This window comes from Megalopta genalis, chromosome 5 (assembly GCF_051020955.1).
Source record: "Megalopta genalis isolate 19385.01 chromosome 5, iyMegGena1_principal, whole genome shotgun sequence".
Lineage (NCBI taxonomy): Eukaryota > Metazoa > Arthropoda > Insecta > Hymenoptera > Halictidae > Megalopta > Megalopta genalis.
The window spans coordinates 3,037,578-3,060,941 of record NC_135017.1 but is presented as its reverse complement, the minus strand read 5'-3'; the positions used below and the strand labels follow the sequence as shown (position 1 = coordinate 3,060,941).

Sequence of the window (23,364 nt, the reverse complement as noted above, 5' to 3'; positions counted from 1 at the left end):
ATAAAATAATTAAAAAATGATAGAAATGTTTATTCAGCTTCCTTGTGCGGGCAACTTTTATTTTGTATAAAAATCCCACAGTCTGCTGATGACAAATTTAAATTTCTATTAAAAATCTATCGAAATTCAAATTTATAATAAATATTCATATCATCAAATTTAAAGTTGTACTCAAATTTATAATACATTTTAGGATTATGTTTCAATATGTCTACTATTTGATTAGATTAATAGGTCGAATACAAAACAATGGAAACATTTAAAGAATTTAAAAATACCATTGTATTATTCGCGACTCGATAAAATAATTAAAAAATGATAGAAATGTTTATTCAGCTTCCTTGTATCGCAATTAATGCGGGCAACTTTTATTTTGTATAAAAATTCCGCAGTCTGCTGATGACAAATTTAAACTAAATTTCCTAATTAGTCGAGGCAGGACATTGAAATATTAATCATTTAATGGAAAATAGTCAGAAGAGTCATGTTCAAAATAGAAAATAGTCATTTAATGAAGAAATAAAATCGTCCGATCTATTTTAAACCGAGTAAAACCACAAATTGATCCTGGACGCATTTCGACCCGCTAAAATCGCGATCGGCACCGTTGCGCGTCGCGCGAGGAGCTAAAAGATAAAGGAACGTGGAGCGGTACGGGGTCGCCAGGTGGTTTTCGTAGGTGAGCTGGCATTGAGAGGAGTCGGCATAGTGTTCCTCTCGCCTGGTTCTCACTCTCCGCACTCGCCGCAACGCGGTCGGAGTCCGGCAGTCTGCTACGTTTCACAAATCTGTTGCAACTCCACCGGTTCGATCGGCAGGACTCGCATCGCGATTCGGTTCGATTCGATTCCATTGGGTTCGCGTCGCGTCGGTTTCTAACCACGGTTCGCGAGAAACACCGATCGGTGGATTCATCGGGGACCAATGTACCTCGAGGAGAAGCTGCCGGTACAGAAAAGCGGTCGTGCGACGCGGGAAAGTTTGAGTGCCATGAGAAAGTGCAGTAAGTAGGATGCACGCGCCGAAAATGTGTGACCGCGAAAAGTTCGTGCGGTATTCGTGCCGCGCGGTTTGCTTTTCGACCGTACGAAATTCGAACCAGCGTTTTCGTTTCGAATTTGCTGCGAGTGATTTTTAACGATCTCCAGAGGAGCCTCTTCCGGTTAAAAAATTGAACAATGTTTTGTCCGGGATGCAACATTGATTTGCATTTGTTGTTGACTACGGATTTTACGCATACAATAAGATGGAAAACACAGTGAAAACGTTCAAAAAATTAAAAAATGCCATTGTATTACTCGCAATTCGATAAAGTAATTAAAAAATGATAGAAATGTTTGAGCAGACAACTTTTATCCTGCTTAAAAGTCCACAGTCTACTAATAACAAATTTAAACTCCTATTAAAAGCCTTTGCGAATTCAAATATATAATAAATATTCATGCAATCAAATTTAAAGTTTTCCTCAAATTTATAATACATTTTACAATTATGTTTCAATGTATAATCAAAATTTGTGTCTCAACTATTGACTAAGAATTTAAAAATACCATTGTATTAGTCGCAACTCGATAAAATAATTAGAGAATGATCGAAATGTTTATTCAGCTTCTGTGTATTGCAATTAATATGGGCAACTTTTATATTCTATAAAAAACCGTAGTCTGCTGATCACAGATTTAAACTTCAATTAAAAATCTATTCGAATTCAAATTTATAATAAAGATTCATACAATCAAATTTAAAGTTCTACTTAAATTTATGATACATTTTAGAATTGTGTATTAATGTATTATTAAAATTTCTGTCAACTATTGTATTAGCTGATTACATCAGTAGATCAAATAAAAAACAGTGGAAGCATTTAAAGAATTTAAAAATACCATTTTATTATTCGCAACTCGATAAAATAATTAGAAAATGACAGAAATGTTTATGCAGACAACTTTTATTTTGCATAAAAAAATCTGCAGTCTACTAATAACAAATTTAAACTCCTATTAAAAGCCTTTGCGAATTCAAATTTATAATAAATATTCATACAATCAAATTTAAAGTTGTATTCAAATTTATAATACATTTTACAATTATGTTTCAATGTATAATCAAAGTTTGTGTCAACTATTGTGTCAGCTGATTAGATCAGTAGATCAAATAAAAAACAGTGAAAACATTTGAAGAATCTAAAAATACCATTGTAATATTCGCAATTTGATAAAATAATTAAAGAATGATAGAAACGTTTATGCAGACAACTTTTATTTTACATAAAAATTCACAGTCAACTAATAACAGATTTAAACTTTTATTAAAAATCTATAAGAATTCAAATTTATAATAAAGATACATAGAATCAAATTTGAAGTTGTATTCAAATTTATAATAAATATTCATATAATCAAATTTAAAGTTCTACTAAAATTTATAATAAATGTTAGAATTATGTTACAATGTATAATAAAATTTTGCGTTAACTATTGCGTCAGGTAATTCAAAAATTCAGTTACGTTTTAGTTGTACGTCTTGAAACGAAAACATCTACTTCTGAACTGGTTTGTCTTATTCGTAATTTTTGAATAGCTTTCGAAAGTGTTGGTATTTGTTGTTGATCGTTGTTAAAATTATATTCAACACGATAGGCGATTGAAAACTTCAAGCCGATTTTGACAACTTATTGGAATTAATTTTGCGGTTTCGATGAATCTTAAATTATTCTGGTTAAATTGTCAAGTAATAATCGAACGTTAATTAATGTTTCGTGTTATCTAGAAAGAAAATTAATTCGCATATCATCTAAGGATTAAAATAATTTGTGGTCGCATTATTGTTGGCGTTGTTTTCGGTGATTAGGGTTAGGTTTTTTAACAAATTAGTGACGCCTGATACATTGCGTCGTTTTAAAATAAATCGATCGATTTTATTTTTCCATTAAATGACTCGTTTAATTAATATTTCAATATCTTGTCTTGCCTCCCCTAATTAAGAAATTGACTAATTTTAAATGAATTCAAATTCGATGGTGTGTTTAAATGCAATCTCCATTCGAAATGAATTAATTAACCTTGAAATGAGAAATTGTTCGCAGTAAATAATACTAATTGGTAGATAATTGTTATTTAATTTACGAGCACTTCGATATCTAATTATTTGTATCAGTGCAGGAAGTAATCTACTTCAAATAAAAATGATGATAAGCTGTGGTATGATTTACTGGTAATTACGATTAACTTAAGTTCGACAGCCAATTAGAATCGAACTTCGATCTACGTCAGTTGAAAGTGATAAGTATGTCAAATGTTACGATTCCACGTGTTTTCTGGGAACGATGTAACAGGTACGGTCATCTTCGTGCTCTTTTCATCCCGATTTCGTAATAATCAATTCTCACAATTTAGAGAGAAAGTGACCAATCTTACGTAACTTGGTCGTGTCAAAATTCGATGATTTCGATATTGGTTTCGATGGTTTCGGGATGAAGCGACAGAAATCCATCGATGATACTTATTTGATTCCCTAATTAGCATCAGAGATAGAAAGCAACGAATACTTTTTCTTCGATATCGCTTAATTAGCATTTTTGCTAATTATAATATATACATATGTATCGTATGGAATGATGTAACGTAGTTGTAGCAATGTATAGTACGAATGTTCCACGAATCTCGAAGATTCTGCTGGGATCTTTCGTTGGTACAACTAGCAATGGATTTCAGATAACTGTTCTTCCGTTTCTTTCAAACTTTCTAATTGTGCAGCGGAATAGGATTATTTTTCGAATTGTTTCACGTTGCTGCAAGTACTCCATTATTTACTATTCTTGTCGCCCGGTGAATACCGCTATTGTTAGATAAAAATCTTCGTGATAATCCGGAAACAATTACACGTACCGGGTGTTCCAGAAATGTCTGTCACGACTGCAGAAACTCACTTTACTTTGACGACGAAGACAGACCACGTGGCTTACCTGAAACATAAATAATTTAGCATATAGTTTCGGTATTTATAATCAAATAAAATCAAACAAACAATTCAAAACGTGATATTATTACATAAATAATTTCAGATGCTACTTTAGTATTTATAACAGAATTGGCTAAAACATAAATTATTTACAATGTAATAGTAGTATTTGTTCGTGAATTAATGAAAACATAAATAATTTACGATGTAATGCTAGTACATATTTGTTTCTGAATTAACTAATATATAATTAATTTAAAATGTAATTCTATCATTTACTCGTGAATTAATTGAGACATAAATAATTCAATATGTAATGTTATTATTTAAGTTATACGAAATTAATATAAATTAAGAAGTATATATTTATGAGTTGTGCTTAAATGAAATTCTGAAAATGCGTTTATTAAAATATTAATATTAGGGTCATTAACCTTGACGATATATATTTATACATAGGTCAACGTCATTTTTAAGCGGGCGATAAGAATTTTATTTTCTATAAATACGAAATAACGTATTAAAATACTTTCACCAAAGTTAATTTAGAGAGGAATAATTGATTTCACCCATTCGATTAGGTTACTTTGTTTCCGTGCCTACGTACATGGAGTGATAGTTACTGTTGCATAATAAGAAATAACAAACCTGATGGTACTACCCTACAGCAATTCTAATATATTAATGTCGATAAAGTTAGAATAACGGCAGGCAGAAATAATGGAATAATAATAACAATAATAAACAGTAATAATAAGGTAATAATAATAATAATAATAAGCAGTAATAATAAAGAAATAACAGTAAGAAATAATAAAAATGAAGTAATAATAACAATAAAGAGTAATAATAAAGTAATAATAATAGTAAATAGTAAAAAAATGAAGTAATAATAATAATAAACAGTAATAATAAAGTAATAATAATATTAAATAGTAAAAATGAAGTAATAATAATAATATACAGAACAATAATAATAATAATAATAATAACTAACTCGGATGTCATCGTAATCGGTGAAAAGCAACATCGAAAAACAGTGTGACTTTAAACACTTTTAATTGTTATTATTATTCGAACAAAATTATAAACATAATACTTTTATCGTAACATATTGCGTAATTATTATCCATAACTCTATTGCAAAGAACACGTGATTAATCATTGTTGCGAAATCAATACATTATGCATCCAGAACGAATTGTTTTTATGTTCAATTACGAACGGACGTTACCTACGATTTCTAATGATGTCATAAATCATGCGACTATAATCCTGCGCCACTGTACGATGTTATTACACTAGACTATAGGAAGCGTTACTTTCCTTGATCTACAAAAGACGATCGGTACAAACCGAATCACATCAAGTATCTCATTTATTTCTAGTAATAGCAAGAAATGTGAAAGGAGAACATCATTTAGCTCGATGAGGTGAATACCGCGCTGAGCGAAACATGTCCGACAAAGTTACATTTTCCAGGATCTCCAAAGACTCTTTCATAATCGACCGGTATTTTTAAGTTGCGCATAGTTTTTGATCACTGTAGCATAATATCGGGATAGAAGACCAATCTAGTAGCCTAAAATACCGTGACCTACGCGCAACCTTTGAGCGCTTCTTAACTCTCGCGTAGCCGATACCCGGCCACCGTTCACTCGGAACTTGACAATATGTTTATTAAATTTTTTAATTTTTTTTTAACGAACGTCTCCTCCACGCGTCATAAAAATCATTAGAAATAACATCCTGTACCAAAGAGTTAGGTGCAAAGCAACTGTACTAGAAACTGTAATATATATATTATATATAATATTATTTTCTTTTACTATATTATATATATATTATATATAGTAGATGTAATTATATAATAATATTATAAAAATTAATAATATAAATAATATATAATAATATATAATATAATAATATAAATATTTATATAAATAATTATAATATATAATATATACTATAGAAACTAACAACATACTATACGAGAAATTCAGCTACGGGTCATTAGAGACTCGGTGTCGGTTCGCCGAGATTTAAATAACATCAATAACCTTAACGTAACCTTGAAATCCTCGAAAAACATAGTCTCGAGAAAAATTACTTGCATCTTACAGTATAATCTCTTCGAAATAATTTTTTCACATTGAATAATATTCTTCTTTCACATTTTTTCCGGCTGTCAAAAACAATTGTGAAATTCGAGGTCAACTTCTCGTTTACCCCGTATAATAGCATAATTGTATAGTGCAGGACTTTCTAAAGAAGACCGCAGTTGTAACAATTTTCCACCATTTTATATTTGCACATTTAACAATGAATTATATGTATATACAGAGTGTCCAATTTTAATCGCCACATGCCATTATCTCCGGAACTATACGTTATTTGAAAATATGTTTCATAAGAAACTTTTTGCTATTTCGAGAGGGCCATAATCCAGCATCGCTATCTTGTTTGTATGTGTACGCTTTTTTTTAATGGAATCGTATAATTTTTTGTGCTCGATTCGATGCACCTCGAAATTGCAAATAAAAATATGTTAAACAATCCATGTCGTAAAACCATTACTTTAGAAAATATTCTAATTTATATTAAAACAAAATAGAGACACTTATTTTCTGAAATAGCGAATATTTCTCGAGTAATAATAATCGCATGTAGCGTTTAGAACGGGACACCCTGTATATTATAATAAAAATACGTATTAGAAATATTATTATATTCTGTGTTCTTAAATCATTCTTAATTGAAAGTTATAATTATCATAATCTCAAATAATGTTCATATATGTAAAATTATGTGAATATGTATACATAAAATACATATTATAGTTACAATATATTTATGTAGTTAAAATACATATAATATACTTATATAGTTCAAATATATTGTACTGTCAAATATCTAATATATAACAATTTAACCAATAATTTAATTTGAAATATAACTTTCATACCATTTTTAAACTATTATTTAAAATCTTTCCAATAAAGTTTATAGTACTAATTTATTAAACGTATTAATTAGTTTTTAATATTCCAAGTTCACTAAAGGAATAGCAATATGAATTTCGATTAGCTTAAAGATAACTTCATATTTTCGATTTTTTCTTATAGTCTGATTTTTCATTAAATACATAGTACATGCTCTGTGGTTTTGTGTAGTTTCTCCATCGTACTAAAATGACCTCGCTGTACTGTAAAGAACTATAATTCTACGACACGTACAGCAGATTTTACTCGACGTTCGAGAAGTATCATTTACCCCATGCTGAATGGGTATTTTTCATTGCGATGGGGAAATGGTATGTTTTGCGGGAGGTCAGATATAATTTAGCGTTCAGTGTTGTACTGCTTACTTTGATCTATAGATCTCGCATTCGTGCTATGCAGTGTCTACCGTTCACATTTTTTAAATATTCCATAGTTTATCATTCTGCTGGTTCTAACATTATGTGACTGAACTAATATAACTCGAAATACCGAAGTAAAAATTGTGGTTTAATTGATGATTTCTATTGAACTCAGTGCATTCGTGTTTTAGTGTTGAATTTGTTGATTATACCTCACTTTCTGTTGAATATTACAGTAAATTCTTCCTAATTTTCTTTCAGCGTGTAAACAAAAATTGACAATTTGGGAAGAGGAAATATGATTATTCGAGCCTTGCACCGTGTCTTCGTAATTGTTGACGATTGGCAACTATAAAAATGAGCCGCGAGGCTCGAATAACCGTATCCCCACTTTCCAAATTGTCCATTTTTGTTTAGAAGCTAAAACAAAAAATTGGGGAGAATTTACTGTACTTATTTTCATTGTTTTTGACTTTCTCATTCATTTTTTATCGCTTCTTGTTGACCCAAGTTCATATTTTGTTGAACAGTAGCCCAGTTTCGTTGACTTGCCCCGTTCCGTGTGTTTCATTTTTATTGCTTTCTAAGGATTTTGGACACTATTTGATACATTCTAGTGTACTTTAGCACCTATTTGATACGTTTTTGTGTATATTTGTACATTTTCATTCACTGTTAATCTATTTAGTTTATTATGATTTATTTTTCTTAGTTTCGTTTCATTTTTGTTGAATGAAAATTCTACATTATTAATATTAATTCATTTATTATTAAATTTATTCAACAATTTAAATTAATCAATTCAGTTAGTTTTATTTTGATCTAATTTATTTTAATTTCAATAGCTAATTACTAGACTGCGGATCTTTTTGCAAAATACAAACTGTCTGTATCTGTTGTACAAAAAAATAGAAATACCTTAAAAGTTGCATTCTTTCTCTAATAATTTTAGGGAGTCAATTAAATTAAATTAATTAAATGTTTATAATCTTTTTAATGTCCGACCTATTTTTTTGCCGTAAATGCATAAAATCCTAAAATCTGCTAACTATTAATTGTATTCTGAGAAATTTCAAAGTATTTTTACGACCGTTCCAGGTTGTCCTGCGCTGCAATTTTAAATTCGAAAAAGAGAGATTCACTCCGCCGAATGGCACGCGATTGGACATGGTCGTCGCGGGGTGGAACTGAACGGAAATGGCAATAGGGCTGACCACAGTACTCAGCACCACCTCGATCCTCGGATTCAGCATAATTCCTCTCCTGGCTATCGGCTTGTCCGTGTTTCGATACAACCAAGCCGATCCGGAGTCTCATCCGACGAACGCACGTCAGGTTTGGTTTCAAACTTTTTGCAGGATGTTTAAGAAAAATGGTGTTCGATGCTTCATATTTGAATGGCATGTGGTACAGTAAATTCTCCTTAATCGACGCTCGGCTTGTACACAAAAATGGACAATTTGGGAAGAGGAAATATGATTATTCGAGCCTTGCGGCTCGTTTTTATAGCAACCGATTGGCAACAACTATACCGAGATGAGCGAAAAATGTCTGATCAACATAAGTCCGAAAGCAAATTCTTTTCTTGTGAAATCAACTTAAATGTTGATAACTATTGTAAATAATGGTAAACTATTTAGTGATGGTTAGACTGCGGAATTCATACATTTATGGCAAAATCAGGTAAATGAAATAAAAAGCATTGAGGATATCAAAAAAGTTTAAGAATCTTTCTATCAACCGAATATTTATTATTACTGGTTTGTATCATAACTAGATTGTGGATTTTTATGCAAAATAAAAATTGTTTAGGTTGATTGCACGATACAACAGCTACATAGACATTTATTTATTTGCATCATAATTTTGATAAGTTGTTATAATTAAATTATTAAATATAGTATTACACAATAAGTAGAATTTCCATACAATATTTTTATACACATATGTATATTATACACACTGTATTATACACACTGATTATTATAGTTATTATACACACTCAATTATTCAATTATAATAACTTATATATAAATTCTTTAAAAGTTTTCACTGCTTTTAATTTGGTCCATTACTTTTGTCATAAATGCATCAAATCAGTAGCCTAATCGTTACTGATTCTCTTCACACATTAAATGTTTCAATAATAAATGTTGACAGAAAATTTATTTTATAGGAAAGTTTTATTGATACAGTATCTTTGATACCTCTTTGTGAATTGATTAAAATCTTACATTTTCCTATTATTACAAATATACTGGATACATAGTTTACATTAATTTAAAACAGAAATCTTTCTTATCTCATCACACAAAATTATTCTTTCACCAGTATGTGAAAACGAAATAAATTGTATTAGGAATTTTAGAACGCAGAAGAATATGTGATCAAATAAAAGAATCAGAAAAGATTAATTGGAATTAGAAAAGAGAGAATTACAAGAATAAAATATGAATACATAAATAGCTTACAATTTCTGTTTTCCTCAGCCAATTATTTTACTTTATTATATATTGTTTAATGTCCATGTTGAAGAAAGAATAATTTGCTTAAAGAATAAAATACGATTTAATAAATCACAATTTAATCCACTTTAGTATCTAGAAACACTTTATATGTGTGCAAACATAAAACATCTATATTCAATATTTACCATAAATTCGATTATTGTCTCTATTAATACTACATATATACAGTTAGCATTAAATTTAGCAAATATTACAATCAACAAATTTCACCAAATTACACAAACTTAAAATTTTAGATCCTTACCCAGCGTCGATAAAGTAGATTTCTCGTCATTAAGATCTGCAGAATTTCTAAATTTCTGCCAATTTCAAGTTTTTCCCACGTGACGAATAAGATTTACTAAATTATTGTAAATATTCCGTTACAGCTGCTGAGAACATATGATTTCATAGTGGTGGGCGGTGGAAGCGCGGGGGCGGTTGTCGCCTCGAGGCTGTCCGAGATTTCGAATTGGACGGTGCTACTTTTGGAGGCCGGCGGCGACGAAAATGAAGTCACAGACGTGCCAATTTTGGCTGGATACACACAGCTCACGGAGTTCGATTGGAAATACCAGACTTCACCACCGATCACGTCCGCTTATTGCCTTGCCATGATCGGCGACAGGTGTAACTGGCCCCGGGGTAAAGTCCTTGGCGGCAGTAGCGTGCTGAACGCGATGGTATACGTTCGGGGTAATCGGTAATTTTGAAGAAATTGCAATTATTATTTTCACACTATGCTCGGTTGACAAAACGATGATATTGCGTCTGTATCTCTAAAATCGAATACGGTACAGATATGTGTGAGCACACTGTCTCATACGTGAACATGAACATATTCTCTCCATGACAGTAGAAACTTCGAGTCCGCAAAGTTGCAGATATAGAGATGCACAATATTCTCTCAATAACTGCAGAAACTTCGGATCTGTAGAGTACCAGTTATGCTAGAGATACAATATATTTTCCATAACTGCAAAGATGTCGGTTCTTAGGAGTTACAGTTACGATAGAGATGTATTATTGCCTCCATAACTGTACAAGTTTCAAGTTCTTAGAGTTGCAGTTATAGAAGAGGTCTTATTTAAAAACCTTATTACTAATTGTTTCCATCTCAGACATTCCATTGCCAAGACAGACACAGTGTATAGTAACTGCAAGATACAATCAGAACTTGAAGGATTCTAGATTTATTAGTAAATAGCAGTCAACAATTCTTCCTACTCGATGCATCTCAACTTAAAACTTTGAACTTCGTACACACGTTTCGAAATTATGATAATTGGGAATATCAACTTTTTTGTAACTTTCCCATCACACTTCCAATACTCTTGTATCAAAGTTCTAGGTGCCCGAAAGATTGCTTTGATAGCTTTCTGTAGCATCCTCTTTTAAATGTTCTGTAAAATCACATCAATTGTATAGTCAGAACGATAATAGTAGTTTGTCTTTATAAATGATTCCCTTTAAGGTTATGTCATAACTCTGACAACCCTTCTTTAAGCTCTAACATACCCTAACGTCTTCTTAGTTCTGCTTAACTTCCCCCAGACCTAACCTAATTTATACTAACCTCTTCCAGTCGCTCTCCCAATCACTCTCATGCTTTCCATTCAGCCCCTACACGTTCTCTCCTTCCCTCACCCCCCACAAAAATCTCACAAACAACCTTTTGCCATGGTTTTACCCCATCTCCTTCCATACACTCGCATAAACTGTATAAAACTAAGTCTTTCCATTATCGTCCTACAAATCATGGTCAGACGTCGCAAAACTCGGCTATCAAATATTTCGTTCCACCCTATCATTGGACCTTAACCCCTTGACATACCAATTTCTTTGCAGTTACTGCGATTAGAAATTTTTCGATTACCATAATTTCATAGAAGGGAAAGAAAATTGATGCTTATCGTGTGCCTAAATTTACTTGAATGCTTAAATATTGATGATAAGAGATTAGAATTTTATTGAAATTTTAATGGACAGAATAACATATATATTCAATAAGTTATTATTAGAAATTTTCATGACGAGTCGGACTCGTCAAAGTACGTCAAGGGGTTAATTCGACGTTTCCAACGTTTCCAGCCGCGATTACGACAACTGGGCAGCGCTAGGCAACGTGGGCTGGAGCTACGCGGACGTGCTGCCCTATTTCCTGAAGTCGGAGGACAACCGCAACCCGTACTTAGCAAGAACCCCGTACCACACGACCGGCGGCTATCTAACCGTCCAAGAGTCCCCGTGGCGATCCCCCCTGTCGGTCGCCTTTCTCCAAGCCGGCCAGGAACTCGGCTACGAGATCCGAGACATAAACGGCGCTAATCAAACCGGCTTCATGCTGACGCAGGCGACGATCCGCCGCGGCAGCCGCTGCTCGACAGCGAAGGCTTTTCTGAGGCCGGTGAAGAACAGGCAGAACCTGCACATAGCGATGAACTCGCAGGCGCTGAGGGTGCTGTTCAACGGCGACAAGAGGGCCACGGGAGTGGAGATTCTCCGGGACGGCCGCCGGGAGACCATAAGGGTGCGACGAGAGGTGGTGCTGTCAGCCGGAGCAATTAACTCGCCCCAGCTGCTGATGGTATCGGGCATCGGGCCAAGGGACCACCTGGAGGAGCTCGGCATCCCGGTGATATCCGATCTGAGGGTCGGGGACAACCTCCAGGACCACGTCGGCCTCGGCGGGCTGACGTTCATCGTCAACGAGCCGATCAGCCTGAAGAGAGAACGCTTCCAGACGTTCCCGGTGATGATGGACTATATCCTGAACGAACGGGGACCGATGACCAGCCCCGGCATAGAGGGCTTGGCCTTCGTCAACTCGAAGTACGCCGATCCTTCGGCGGACCATCCGGACATCCAGTTTCACTTCGCCGCCAGCTCGGTGAACTCCGACGGCGGTGACCAGATCAAGAAGATCTTGGGGCTCAGGGACAGAGTGTACAACACCATGTACAAACCTCTGCACAACTCCGAGACCTGGTCCATCCTGCCGCTGCTCCTCAGGCCCAGGAGCTCGGGCTGGGTCAGATTGAAGAGCAAGAATCCGCTCGTCTATCCGTACATCAATCCTAACTACTTCACGCACAAAGAGGATATAGATATCCTGGTCGAGGGCATCAGGATCGCCATGGAGATTTCGAATACCACCGCGTTCCAGAGGTTCGGCTCCAGGCCGCATACTATTCGGATGCCAGGGTGCAACCGGTATCCGTTCGACACTTACGATTACTGGGAGTGCGCTATCAGGCACTTTACTTTCACTATTTATCATCCTACTGGGACCTGCAAGATGGGGCCCAGGAGTGACCCTACTGCGGTGGTCGATCCTAGGCTCAGGGTCTTCGGTGTAAAAGGACTGAGGGTGGCTGATGCTTCTATCATGCCTGTGATCGTCAGTGGGAATCCTAATGCGCCGACGATCATGATCGGAGAGAAGGCGAGTGATATTATCAAGGAGGATTGGTTGTATAAGAAGAAGAGGTACGTTGGCAGATGAGGGGGAGGGGGGCATTGTTTTGAGTGGTGATGTGTTGTGATTTTTTGACAGCGGATAATGTTTTGAAAATTGAAGGTACAGTTTGGTTTTTTCTAGAAACGGGTTAGCTACTGCGTGAATGTTGACAGAGTTCTCAAGCCTGCGAGGTGGATGTTGTTAATGATTGCCATGACTGACATGGCTAGATCCATTCAGATTAGTACTTGTCAAGTCTTTTGGAAGTTTCCTACGCTGCAAGTTACTTTTAATAACCTTAATATAAATAGTTAATGGTTTAACTTGCAATTTCGAGTCGAACTGGATCTGAGGCAGGCCTTTCAGGTCTGCAACACTTTTCAACATTTTTGTGCCGCCGGGGAGAATTCCCCCTCCACGTTCCACGCATCTGTCACAGTATAGCAATAGTCATTTGTGGACTCGACGCAAGTGTGACAGGGTAGCAATCGTGGACGCGATATTTTCCATATTTTTCCCTTACTATCGCCATATACAAATTAATTATTCAATATTATACTAGATCATTTATATTAGCTTCAGTTTACAAAGCGTTTCGAAGTAATTATCACATGACTTGGAGGGGAAATTTCCCTACTCTTACCTCAGCGGCACAAAAATACTGCAAGCTTGGAAAGTCTGATTTGAGGTTGCATTAGTTACTTGTCCATATCTATATTATCTAATAAGAGGTGTAGAATTTGTTTCGCAAGTAAAAAGACAAAACTGATCGAAAATTTTGTATCCGCTGTAACACAGGGATTATTAAAATTCTGTTAATATTTAACAGTAAATCAAATAATAAATAATTACGTCCATTTGCATAGTAATACTGCTGGATTTAATACTGTTAGCGTACATTACATTTCAACTTTCCCGCGCCCGTAGAATACAGCAGTTGGTAACCTGTGTCACTAAAATGCACGCGACGAAAATGGCGCGAAATTCAAATTCTACATCTCTCAGTAAATCACCCTTCGGAAGCATTCCAATAATTTTGTTTTAAACAATCGGTTTCTAGAAAAGTTTTATATTAATTAAGAAAATTACATTACACCAAAGATAATTTGTTGGTTTACGAATTACATGGACATCTTTATGAAGCAATTTATTACTGTGTAAAAGTAGCTCAATAATTTTCTTGTACATAATAATTTCAACAGGAGTCGTTAAATTGTGTTACTGAAAATATTTTGTTGTTTCAAAAATAAAATCTTCTTCAATAATTTATTAAATTTTTCTCGATTATTAATAACAGATTATTAAAGCATTGTGAAATAACTGGCAGTTAAAGTTTTCAAATTGAGATGAAATGTAATTAAAACGAAACGATTGTAATTAAAACGAAGATTCAAACGACACAAGTAGATTAAAAGTTGATTTATTCGTGAATCAACGTACTATTGTTATTTGATATTGTTGATTAGTGATGTAATATATTATGATTGTATTAATTAATAATGTATATAACAAATTTATGAGATCGGGTAGTTGTAAGAAAAAATTATCGATACTATTATTATTATACTGAATAGAAAATTTACCAGAAGTGATATAATAATTGGTTCTAGATAATAATTCACACCAAAAATAAGAATTATCTTTCTTAGCTGCCAGAAAACAAATATTTCGACATACGCTCAGGCATTTGTTCATATGTTCTTAAAAACTTTGCATTTAGTATTCTGTTTTATAAAATTTTCGTATTTCATATTACATAATTTATAAAATTTGTATATTATATAATTTATAAAATTTTTATGTTATATAATTTATACAATTTTTATATTTTATAGTTCATAAAATTTGTATATTTTGTAGTTTATGAAATTTTTATATTTCACACTTTATAAAATTTTGATATTTATATTTAAAAAATACATAAGCAAAAAGACACAGCAGTATCTTATATCTCTCATTATCTCGATTATGTATTGTTGTGTAATTCTACCATTCTTTTCCAAAGTAGCTTCCTAAACTTTAGTGAAAATTTACTAAAAATGAGCAATTCGTGTTGTAATGGTAATTTAAAATTTGGCTTAATTTCCGCATAAAATAATTAGAGAAATTACTAAATTTCATTGAAAAATTCAACTTAAACACAGCAAACGATATTAACGAAAACATGTTCCTGCAAATAAATGCAGAAACTTCTTATGAGCAAATGTACGAGTTACTGAAAAATGTTTAAAAAAATGTCTATCCAATAAATACCGTAATTACAACTCCGCGTAATTTCTGTAACAGTATCACGTACACTTCAACGCAGTTGTAAAGTGTAAAGGGGGCTAACATCAAAGCAACAACCGACTACGGTCGATCGCAAAGCTACTGTACAATAATATAACCGTGCCATTCGTCGCAGGAACTTTTATATTTTTGCCAAACGATGTTACAAAGAATAAAGATTTCTTTTGAAAGTCGACGTTCTCCGTTTATTAGCACCGCCCCACTCGGATATTCCAGCTGCGCGGATGACTGCGCCTTCGGAGGATATAAAAAGCATGCCAGTCTCGAAGCCATAAATGAATCGAAGGATTTTCACTGGATGCATGTCTGCCGAGTATCTCACGCTATGCACGGCTTCCTCGGTGATTTCAATGTCCGGACTCGCCTGAGGGTGCGTCTTCGCTTCGAAACGAAGTTCCAGAAGAGCTTTCTCTAATGTCGTGATCTTATTTTGTTCAACGACCGTGTAAAGAGCACTTTCGCAGACGACATTGTATTGTGGTATCGGATTCTTTTTCTTTCAAATGGAATTTCCATTTTCCGAGCGAAACTATCGATCGTCTATTTTCAATTTGTGCAGTCTAGAGAATGTTTCTCTTGCACGTATTCCGCAATTCATTTGCAATCTGCTACGAAATAATAATACACCAATATTGAACAATTGTTTACAAAATGGCCTCTAACTACAATTTTGATAAAATTGAGATGATGACAGCTTGGTGTTTGAAATAACTTTTTCCTTTATCGAAAATGTCGCTCTGCATTAGTTTTTTGAGATATCTGTTCGAAACCGTAGACCAAGTCCTAACCGAATCCAAGTTTAACCCAGACTTAACCTACATTTAATAATTATACTGCGAATGTTTATGCGTTAATGACATATGCACATTTTTTAAATGCACGAAAATATATAAATTAACGAGAACTAATAGTATTTTTACTTTAGTTTTATTATTATTTTATTTTTGGTTTTACATTTTAATCTTTTAGTTGACAAAGGAAAAAATGTGCATTTCAAAATTGTATGAATTGACAAGATCTAATTAGCGTTTTTACATCATTTTTACAATATGTAATCTTTTAGTGCACGAAGGAGATTTTTCTTCGCCTCCAATTTTTGTAAAGTGACATATGGTAATAATAATTTGCAGAAAGATCCATTGTCCACTTGTAACGTTAACAAATTTATGGTTTTCAGGAACGGTTTGTAAAATGTGTTGAACGTTATACAGTGATGCGTATAATTATAGACTCAAAGTAGACTCATCACTTTTACATTGTTACTGATATCTAGAGCGAAACTTAATAAAATATAATATTTGCTTATTTCTATGTTCTATTATTTCTAATATTGAAATATATTACGGCCGCGAATAGAACACATATCGAATTGCCATTAAAAATTGCGAATCTTCCTGTAATAAAATGAAACCATTTTTGTAACTATATCGTTATTCATACCTAATCGCTAGACTGCGTATCTTTATGCAAAATGAAAATTGTCTTGTAATTGTAACAAACAAGAGACAAGTTACTCTTTAAACATTTCAGTAAGTTGAAACTAATACGTAAGCAACGTTAAATTTTTTTAATTTCTCTGATGTTTTAAATTTTATCTACTAATTTTTACAATAAATATATAAAATCCGCAGTCTACTAATCGCGACTAATCTAAACTTAACAGATAATTCGTTAACACTAAATAAAGCTTAAAATCTAACCTTAACAGATTACGCACTATGACGAGGTTATGTTACCGTGACGACGAGACACCTACATACAGGATGTCTTATAATCATGTTAACAGCTGGCAAGAGGTGAACCCCGAGGTCATTTCAAGTAACTTTTTCCTTAGTGAAAATTCAATCCGCGGCTTCGTTTACTAGTTATTAATGAAAAACACTGACCAATGAAAAGCGTGATCAGCTGGCGCGAGGCGGCCGAGCCAATGAGCGGAACTGGGCTTCGACCGCTGGTTGGCTGGGCCGCCTCGCGCCAACCGATCTCGCCTCTCATTGGTCGCTGTTTTTCGTTAATAACTCGTAAACAAAGCCGCGGAATGCATTTTCGCTAAGGAAAAAGTTACTTCAAATAGCCTGAGGACCCCCTCGTTTCCCTATTTTGAGTAACTTTAGCGGCACCCTGTTTGCTGTACACTTACAATGCATAAAAAAACAATACTTATATGATTAATGTCAAGATTACTTTATTTTATAACACTGCCCCATTCGTGAACACGACTACCATTCAGTGCAACCAATTGATGACAAAATACATTAAAAAAAAAAAAATTAAAAATAATTCAAGTAAACGCAGAAGAAACTCACTGACACTATGCCTTGTTAAAGTGAACCGATCTTTCGAATATTCCAAACTAGAATTAGATAGATAGTTTATCTTTTTCTGTTATCTTGTTCTGAACAAATGTGTCCCGTTTATGGCCATCTTTTATCGACCATCCAAATGCCAGTGACGTTGAAAAACTAATTTTACTATAACTTTTGATGTAACATTTTATAATTCCTCAATCTTTGGTAAAAAAAATATTTTCTTCTATTTATGGCAAGATTTAGGAACATCGTTTTACTTTTTACTTTGTTGTATTGAAAGAGATTTTTTAAATTGGTAATATTGCTCCAGGTTCGCAAATTGAACACTAATAAATTATTTTTCATTGTACCGCTACGAAATTTTCTATAAAAAATTATTCATCACGGTTTCCGTGAAAGTAAATACCTATCTCTGTACTTTAAACCTGTCCGTTAGAAATCTATTATAATTAAAAATGTTTAATTATATTTCTATTAAAAATCTATTATAACTGAAAATTTCTAATTAAATTTCAATTAGAAACCTATCATGATTTGGATCTATAACAAAAATTCTTTATAATTAAATATTGTACTAAAGTTTTATTGTAATTGTTATCACACACACCTCGATTTAAAATCAATTAATCCAAATTTCTATTAGAAACTTTATTCGCAATAATCTGTTTATTTGTTATGTTATTGTTCTTCCGTACAATTTAACGACATGAAAAATGAAAGCGTTACTTAAAGACAAACTCAGCTCAGCCGAAGACGTTCCTTGACTCGCGAGCAGATCGCTTCCGTCGATGTTTTCATTTCACGGCCGTCCGCGGCTCGCGGGATCTATGTATAAATTCGTGATCGTCGCGCTGCGCCTCGCCGGGGGGATCGATGGATCGCGTCGCACCGCGGGAACGAGGCAGACGATCTCGGAAGCGGAGATCGCGACGGAACTTTCGTTTCGCGAGCAAACCGCCGCCGCGCCGCTTTACGTAAGAGGTTCCGTGCCAAAACTCTCGTTACGGGATACCGATTCTCACGTGCAGTATTTCGAAGCGTTTCCGCTTCCTCGTCCCATACGTTACATCCTGCTCGCGCGGCGCTCTTCTCCCCAAACTGATTTTTTCCTCTCAACGATTATCTACGGAAACCGTCTCGTTCATCACGTTGCTCGGACTTCCGAGAAAATATCATAATTCTCGCGTTTTCCACGCTTCCTTCCGATCATTATCCATGCAGATTTCCTCGTCCGTCATATTGCGTAGCTTCCGACGAAAATATCATATAATTATATAAATATAATTACATTATCGTTATTACGTAAAATTTTGAGTTCGATGTACAACGTGCTGGTAAAGTGAGTTTCAATGTATAATACTTAATCTTTGTTTGTCCAATGTTAATTACAAAGAAAAATTAAAAAAAACATATTATACAAGCAATTTTTTCGGAATTATTCTAAATATAACAAATAAACAGATTATTGTGAATAAAGTTTCTAATAGAAATTTGGATTAATTGATTTTAAATCGACGTGATAACAATTACAATAAAACTTTAGTACAATATTTAATTATAAAGAATTTTTGTTATAGATCCAAATCATGATAGGTTTCTAATTGAAATTTAATTAGAAATTTTCAGTTATAATAGATTTTTAATAGAAATATAATTAGACATTTTTAATTATAATAGATTTCTAACGGACAGGTTTAAAGTACAGAGATAGGTATTTACTTTCACGGAAACCGTGATGAATAATTTTTTATAGAAAATTTCGTAGTGGTACAATGAAAAATAATTTATTAGTGTTCAATTTGCGAACCTGGAGCAATATTACCAATTTAAAAAATCTCTTTCAATACAACGAAGTAAAAAGTAAAACGATGTTCCTAAATCTTGCCATAAATAGAAGAAAATATTTTTTTACCAAAGAGTGAGGAATTATAAAATGTTATATTAAAAGTTATAGTAAAATAATTTTTTCAACGTCACTGGCATTTGGATGGTCGAATAACATAATAAATGTTTAATCAATCAAATTTATTCGATTATTACTGTTTATTGAAATTTAATAGTGATGTAAACATTAAATGAATATCTCTGTTTTATAGTAAGATTAATGTTCACAATTATTTATATCTGCTGTTTAACTTTATTTATGTCTCTTCAACGACGTTTTTTAAATTGGATCAAGTGAAAGCATCATTCGCAACAAAAATACAGTAACGCGATTCACAACTTTCTCTCAAACAGGGAAAATATTTTTTTCATGAAAACTGGAGAGTTGCGTAATGAAAAAATCTCGTCGTTATCCATCGCAGCCTGTACTTTTGCAGCACTTGTTTTGCCCCAAACCGTAAATTTTCTTTGTTCCTTACGATGGACAATCGTAAGGTTGAGTAATAATTACTAGTTCATTACTAATTACTGGTTTATTGCAGAAAGTGTGGGGAAAATGCATTTGAATACACACATCCTATTTAATCTGCGTTTTCTGACGTTAATTACAAAATTGGTATTATATGAGCAGAGATATGTCCCTCTTGTTAAAGCGATTTGTAAATAACGGATTGCTTCATCTTAACTAATGTTCTTACCTATTCGCAATGCAGACATACTATTAACACTAAAATTAATGAAAATTTCGAATCTTGTCGATGATAATGATGTTTAAAAATCTCCTATATATATCTTGCAAGAATTAAGAATATTTTTATCAATGCATCAAGTGATAGGATCATTATTGAAAAAATGCAGCGATGTTAGTCTAGATCCATTTAAAAAAATTAAAATTTTGTATTATAATTTGCAAAGCTAGGTTGGAAATAAGTGACTGAAATTCGCTAAATAACTGAATACTTTTCAAATCTGAATCAATATCGACAATTTTAAGAACTTTTTGAAAGATAACCATTGGAAGCATGACTTAAAACGAAACATGTAAAATGTTCCTTAATGTTTATTTAAATAAATGAAAATTTTTTATTGTAGTTCGAAAAGCTAGTTTCGAAAAAAAGTGATTGAAATTCGTTAAATAACTGAGCAATTTTAGAATCTGGATCAATATTAACAATTTTAAGAATTTTTTATAAGGTAACGAGTGGAAGCATGACCAAAAAAAATATGTAAATGTTCCTTAATGTTTATTTTAATAAATGAAAATTTTCAGTTATCCTAATTTCGAAAGTTAGGTTGGGAAAAGATTGACGAATTTTGTTAAATAACTGACACTGAAAATTTAGAATAATAACACCAACATCAAAAAATTTTTTAAATATTATGTATGGATGGACGATTTAAAAAAAATTTGTACAGAACAAAATTCTTTCTGCTGAAAATTCAAGAGGAAGACGTTAAACAAATTTTTTGAATTTCGCGGATATTCGCGCATTCAAAAACTTGGGCTGTCCACAGTATTCCAAAAAAAGCTTTTTTTAATTCTGCGAATGAAAAGAAACTCGACTTTCGTTTAAATGAGAACGTTACTTTTTCACTAATTATACATTGAAATAATTACAATTATTGTGGGCGAAACAGCTGTATTCTGATAAATAAGCAAAATGTTGTTGATTCTAAGTGAAACAAAGGTAAGCGAAAGGTTGAACCGTTTCGGTCACTGTTGCATTTGTTTCTCCGCTGTTAGATTTACATCCAGGAAGACTTGTTGGTCGCGGATGGATCGGAGTACATGAGAGTTTATGGACTGCGAAATTGCGGCCCGAGTAGGATACTTGCGGATAAAGGAAACAGGAACGAATTTCACGACCGAGGGGATAGCGAAATCCGCATACCTTGAATCGCATTATTCCACGGACTGGCATTGTTACCGAGATTCGATTAGATCAAGAATATATGTATAATCCTTATGCACGCGATTTTCGAGAAGATTAGTGAAAGTTAAAGACCCTGAACTATACGGAAACGTTCCGTGTATTTTAAGAAATCCCATTATGCTCCAGAACAATTCAACTCTACTTTTATCACCCACGGTGCATTTTTCACATTTCTGCACTGGTTTATCCCATCTATTTGCATATACATACAACGGTTTCGCTATACGTGGTGTCTCTGAAAAGTATGTACAAGCGGGCACCAGGTGATTTCGCATAAAATAAAACATGAAAAGATTAGCTTTTTCTTCTTTGAGACTTAGTTTGAATATTCGCGCATGAGTCTTTTACTTTTTTTTTGTCATTCCAAGCAATAGCAAAATTTAAAAAAAAAAGCTCTCTAGTCGCGGTCTAGTGGACTGATTCCTCTATTATTTAAACAAAAATTCGAGTCGTTTAGTCCAGTTAAAAAAATACTATTGCGTTTTGAAAGGTGTACGAACGCTTTTTGTGGGCCACCGTATATAATAAATATAATATAAACAAATTGTGTATAATAACGATACGGTTATTGTTTGCAAACTGTAAAAAATTCAAGTGTATCGCGAGTATACAAGTATGTGCGACTCCCTATCTATAAAATAAAGAATGTCGTGTAGAATAAAAATGATTCTGGATCAGAAGAAACGGCAAAAAGTTTCTCCCCTCTATTGGAAAATCGACTTTCCCCTCTGGAAATGTTTACCAGAACAAGTGTTAAATTTCCAAGTTTATTTAGCTTCGGTTCAGGTGGTTTTCGGGGTGCAGAGGGTGCGAGCCGGCTGATCTCTGTGGTGCCGCCGCGGCGACAAAGGAGCCGGCGATGCATCCCAGCCGACGGAATGCAGTTTACCGGAAAAGTTAAATCGCGCGTTGCAAATCTGTCGTTGAGCGCGGACACCGGGTCAACGGTCTGTGAACGCGGTGAAGTAACGACCAGCTGGTCGCTGTTCTTCGATTTGATCCTGTTTCCTAGCCTCAATTATATCCGGTTTGCGCGACAGGTTGCTGCGCGTGTAACTCCTGAGCGATTACGCGCGGTACGCCTGCAACACGCGCCCGCTCCTGGCGGTGTTCCATTTCATTCGGCCGAGACGACGCAACGAGATCAAAGACAAGCTGACCTTGCGACAATGCATAGTTACTCGTATGGCAACTGTTATAGCCTATCCAGAGTTGGCACACAATTTACGTAACTGTTCCTTCAAATGATTATTTAAGTGAAGCATTGTTTGTTATTTGTGAGTTTTTAAATAATTATGTATTATTTATATAGATCTAAATGAATTATTTAAAATGATAAAATTTCGTTTCTCTTATTTGTAAATGCAATTTCAGTTGTTACTTATTACCAATTACGTAAAAATTATTTATTAATAATTACGTATTATTTATATAGATCTAAATGAATTATTTAAAATGATAACATTTCTTTTCTTATTTGTAAATGCAATTTCAGTTGTTACTTATTACCAATTACGTAAAAATTATTTATTAATAATTACGTATTATTTATATAGATCTAAATGAATTATTTAAAATGATAAAATTTCTTTTCTTATTTGTAAATGCAATTTCAGTTGTTACTTATTACCAATTACGTAAAAATTATTTATTAATAATT

General features: G+C 33.5%; 2 protein-coding genes across 6 annotated transcripts in view; one reads left to right on the top strand and one right to left on the bottom strand.

Annotated features, from left to right (window-relative positions):
* Flo2 (flotillin-2) overlaps positions 1-23,364 on the bottom strand; it is a 483,891-nt gene that overhangs the window by 341,876 nt on the left and 118,651 nt on the right. The window lies entirely within an intron of this gene.
* On the top strand, positions 697-15,747 carry LOC117221873 (glucose dehydrogenase [FAD, quinone]). 3 transcript variants are annotated; one of them, XM_033473160.2, is made up of 4 exons: positions 697-1,003; positions 8,420-8,656; positions 10,218-10,531; positions 11,920-15,747. In XM_033473160.2, the coding sequence occupies exons 2-4, from the start codon at positions 8,519-8,521 to the stop codon at positions 13,331-13,333; spliced, it is 1,866 nt and encodes a 621-aa protein (XP_033329051.2). In that variant the 5' UTR covers positions 697-1,003; positions 8,420-8,518; the 3' UTR covers positions 13,334-15,747. The 3 variants fall into 3 exon arrangements, with proteins under 3 accessions (XP_033329051.2, XP_076377677.1, XP_076377676.1); XM_076521561.1 differs by lacking the exon at positions 697-1,003 and adding an exon at positions 7,308-7,455; XM_076521562.1 differs by lacking the exon at positions 8,420-8,656.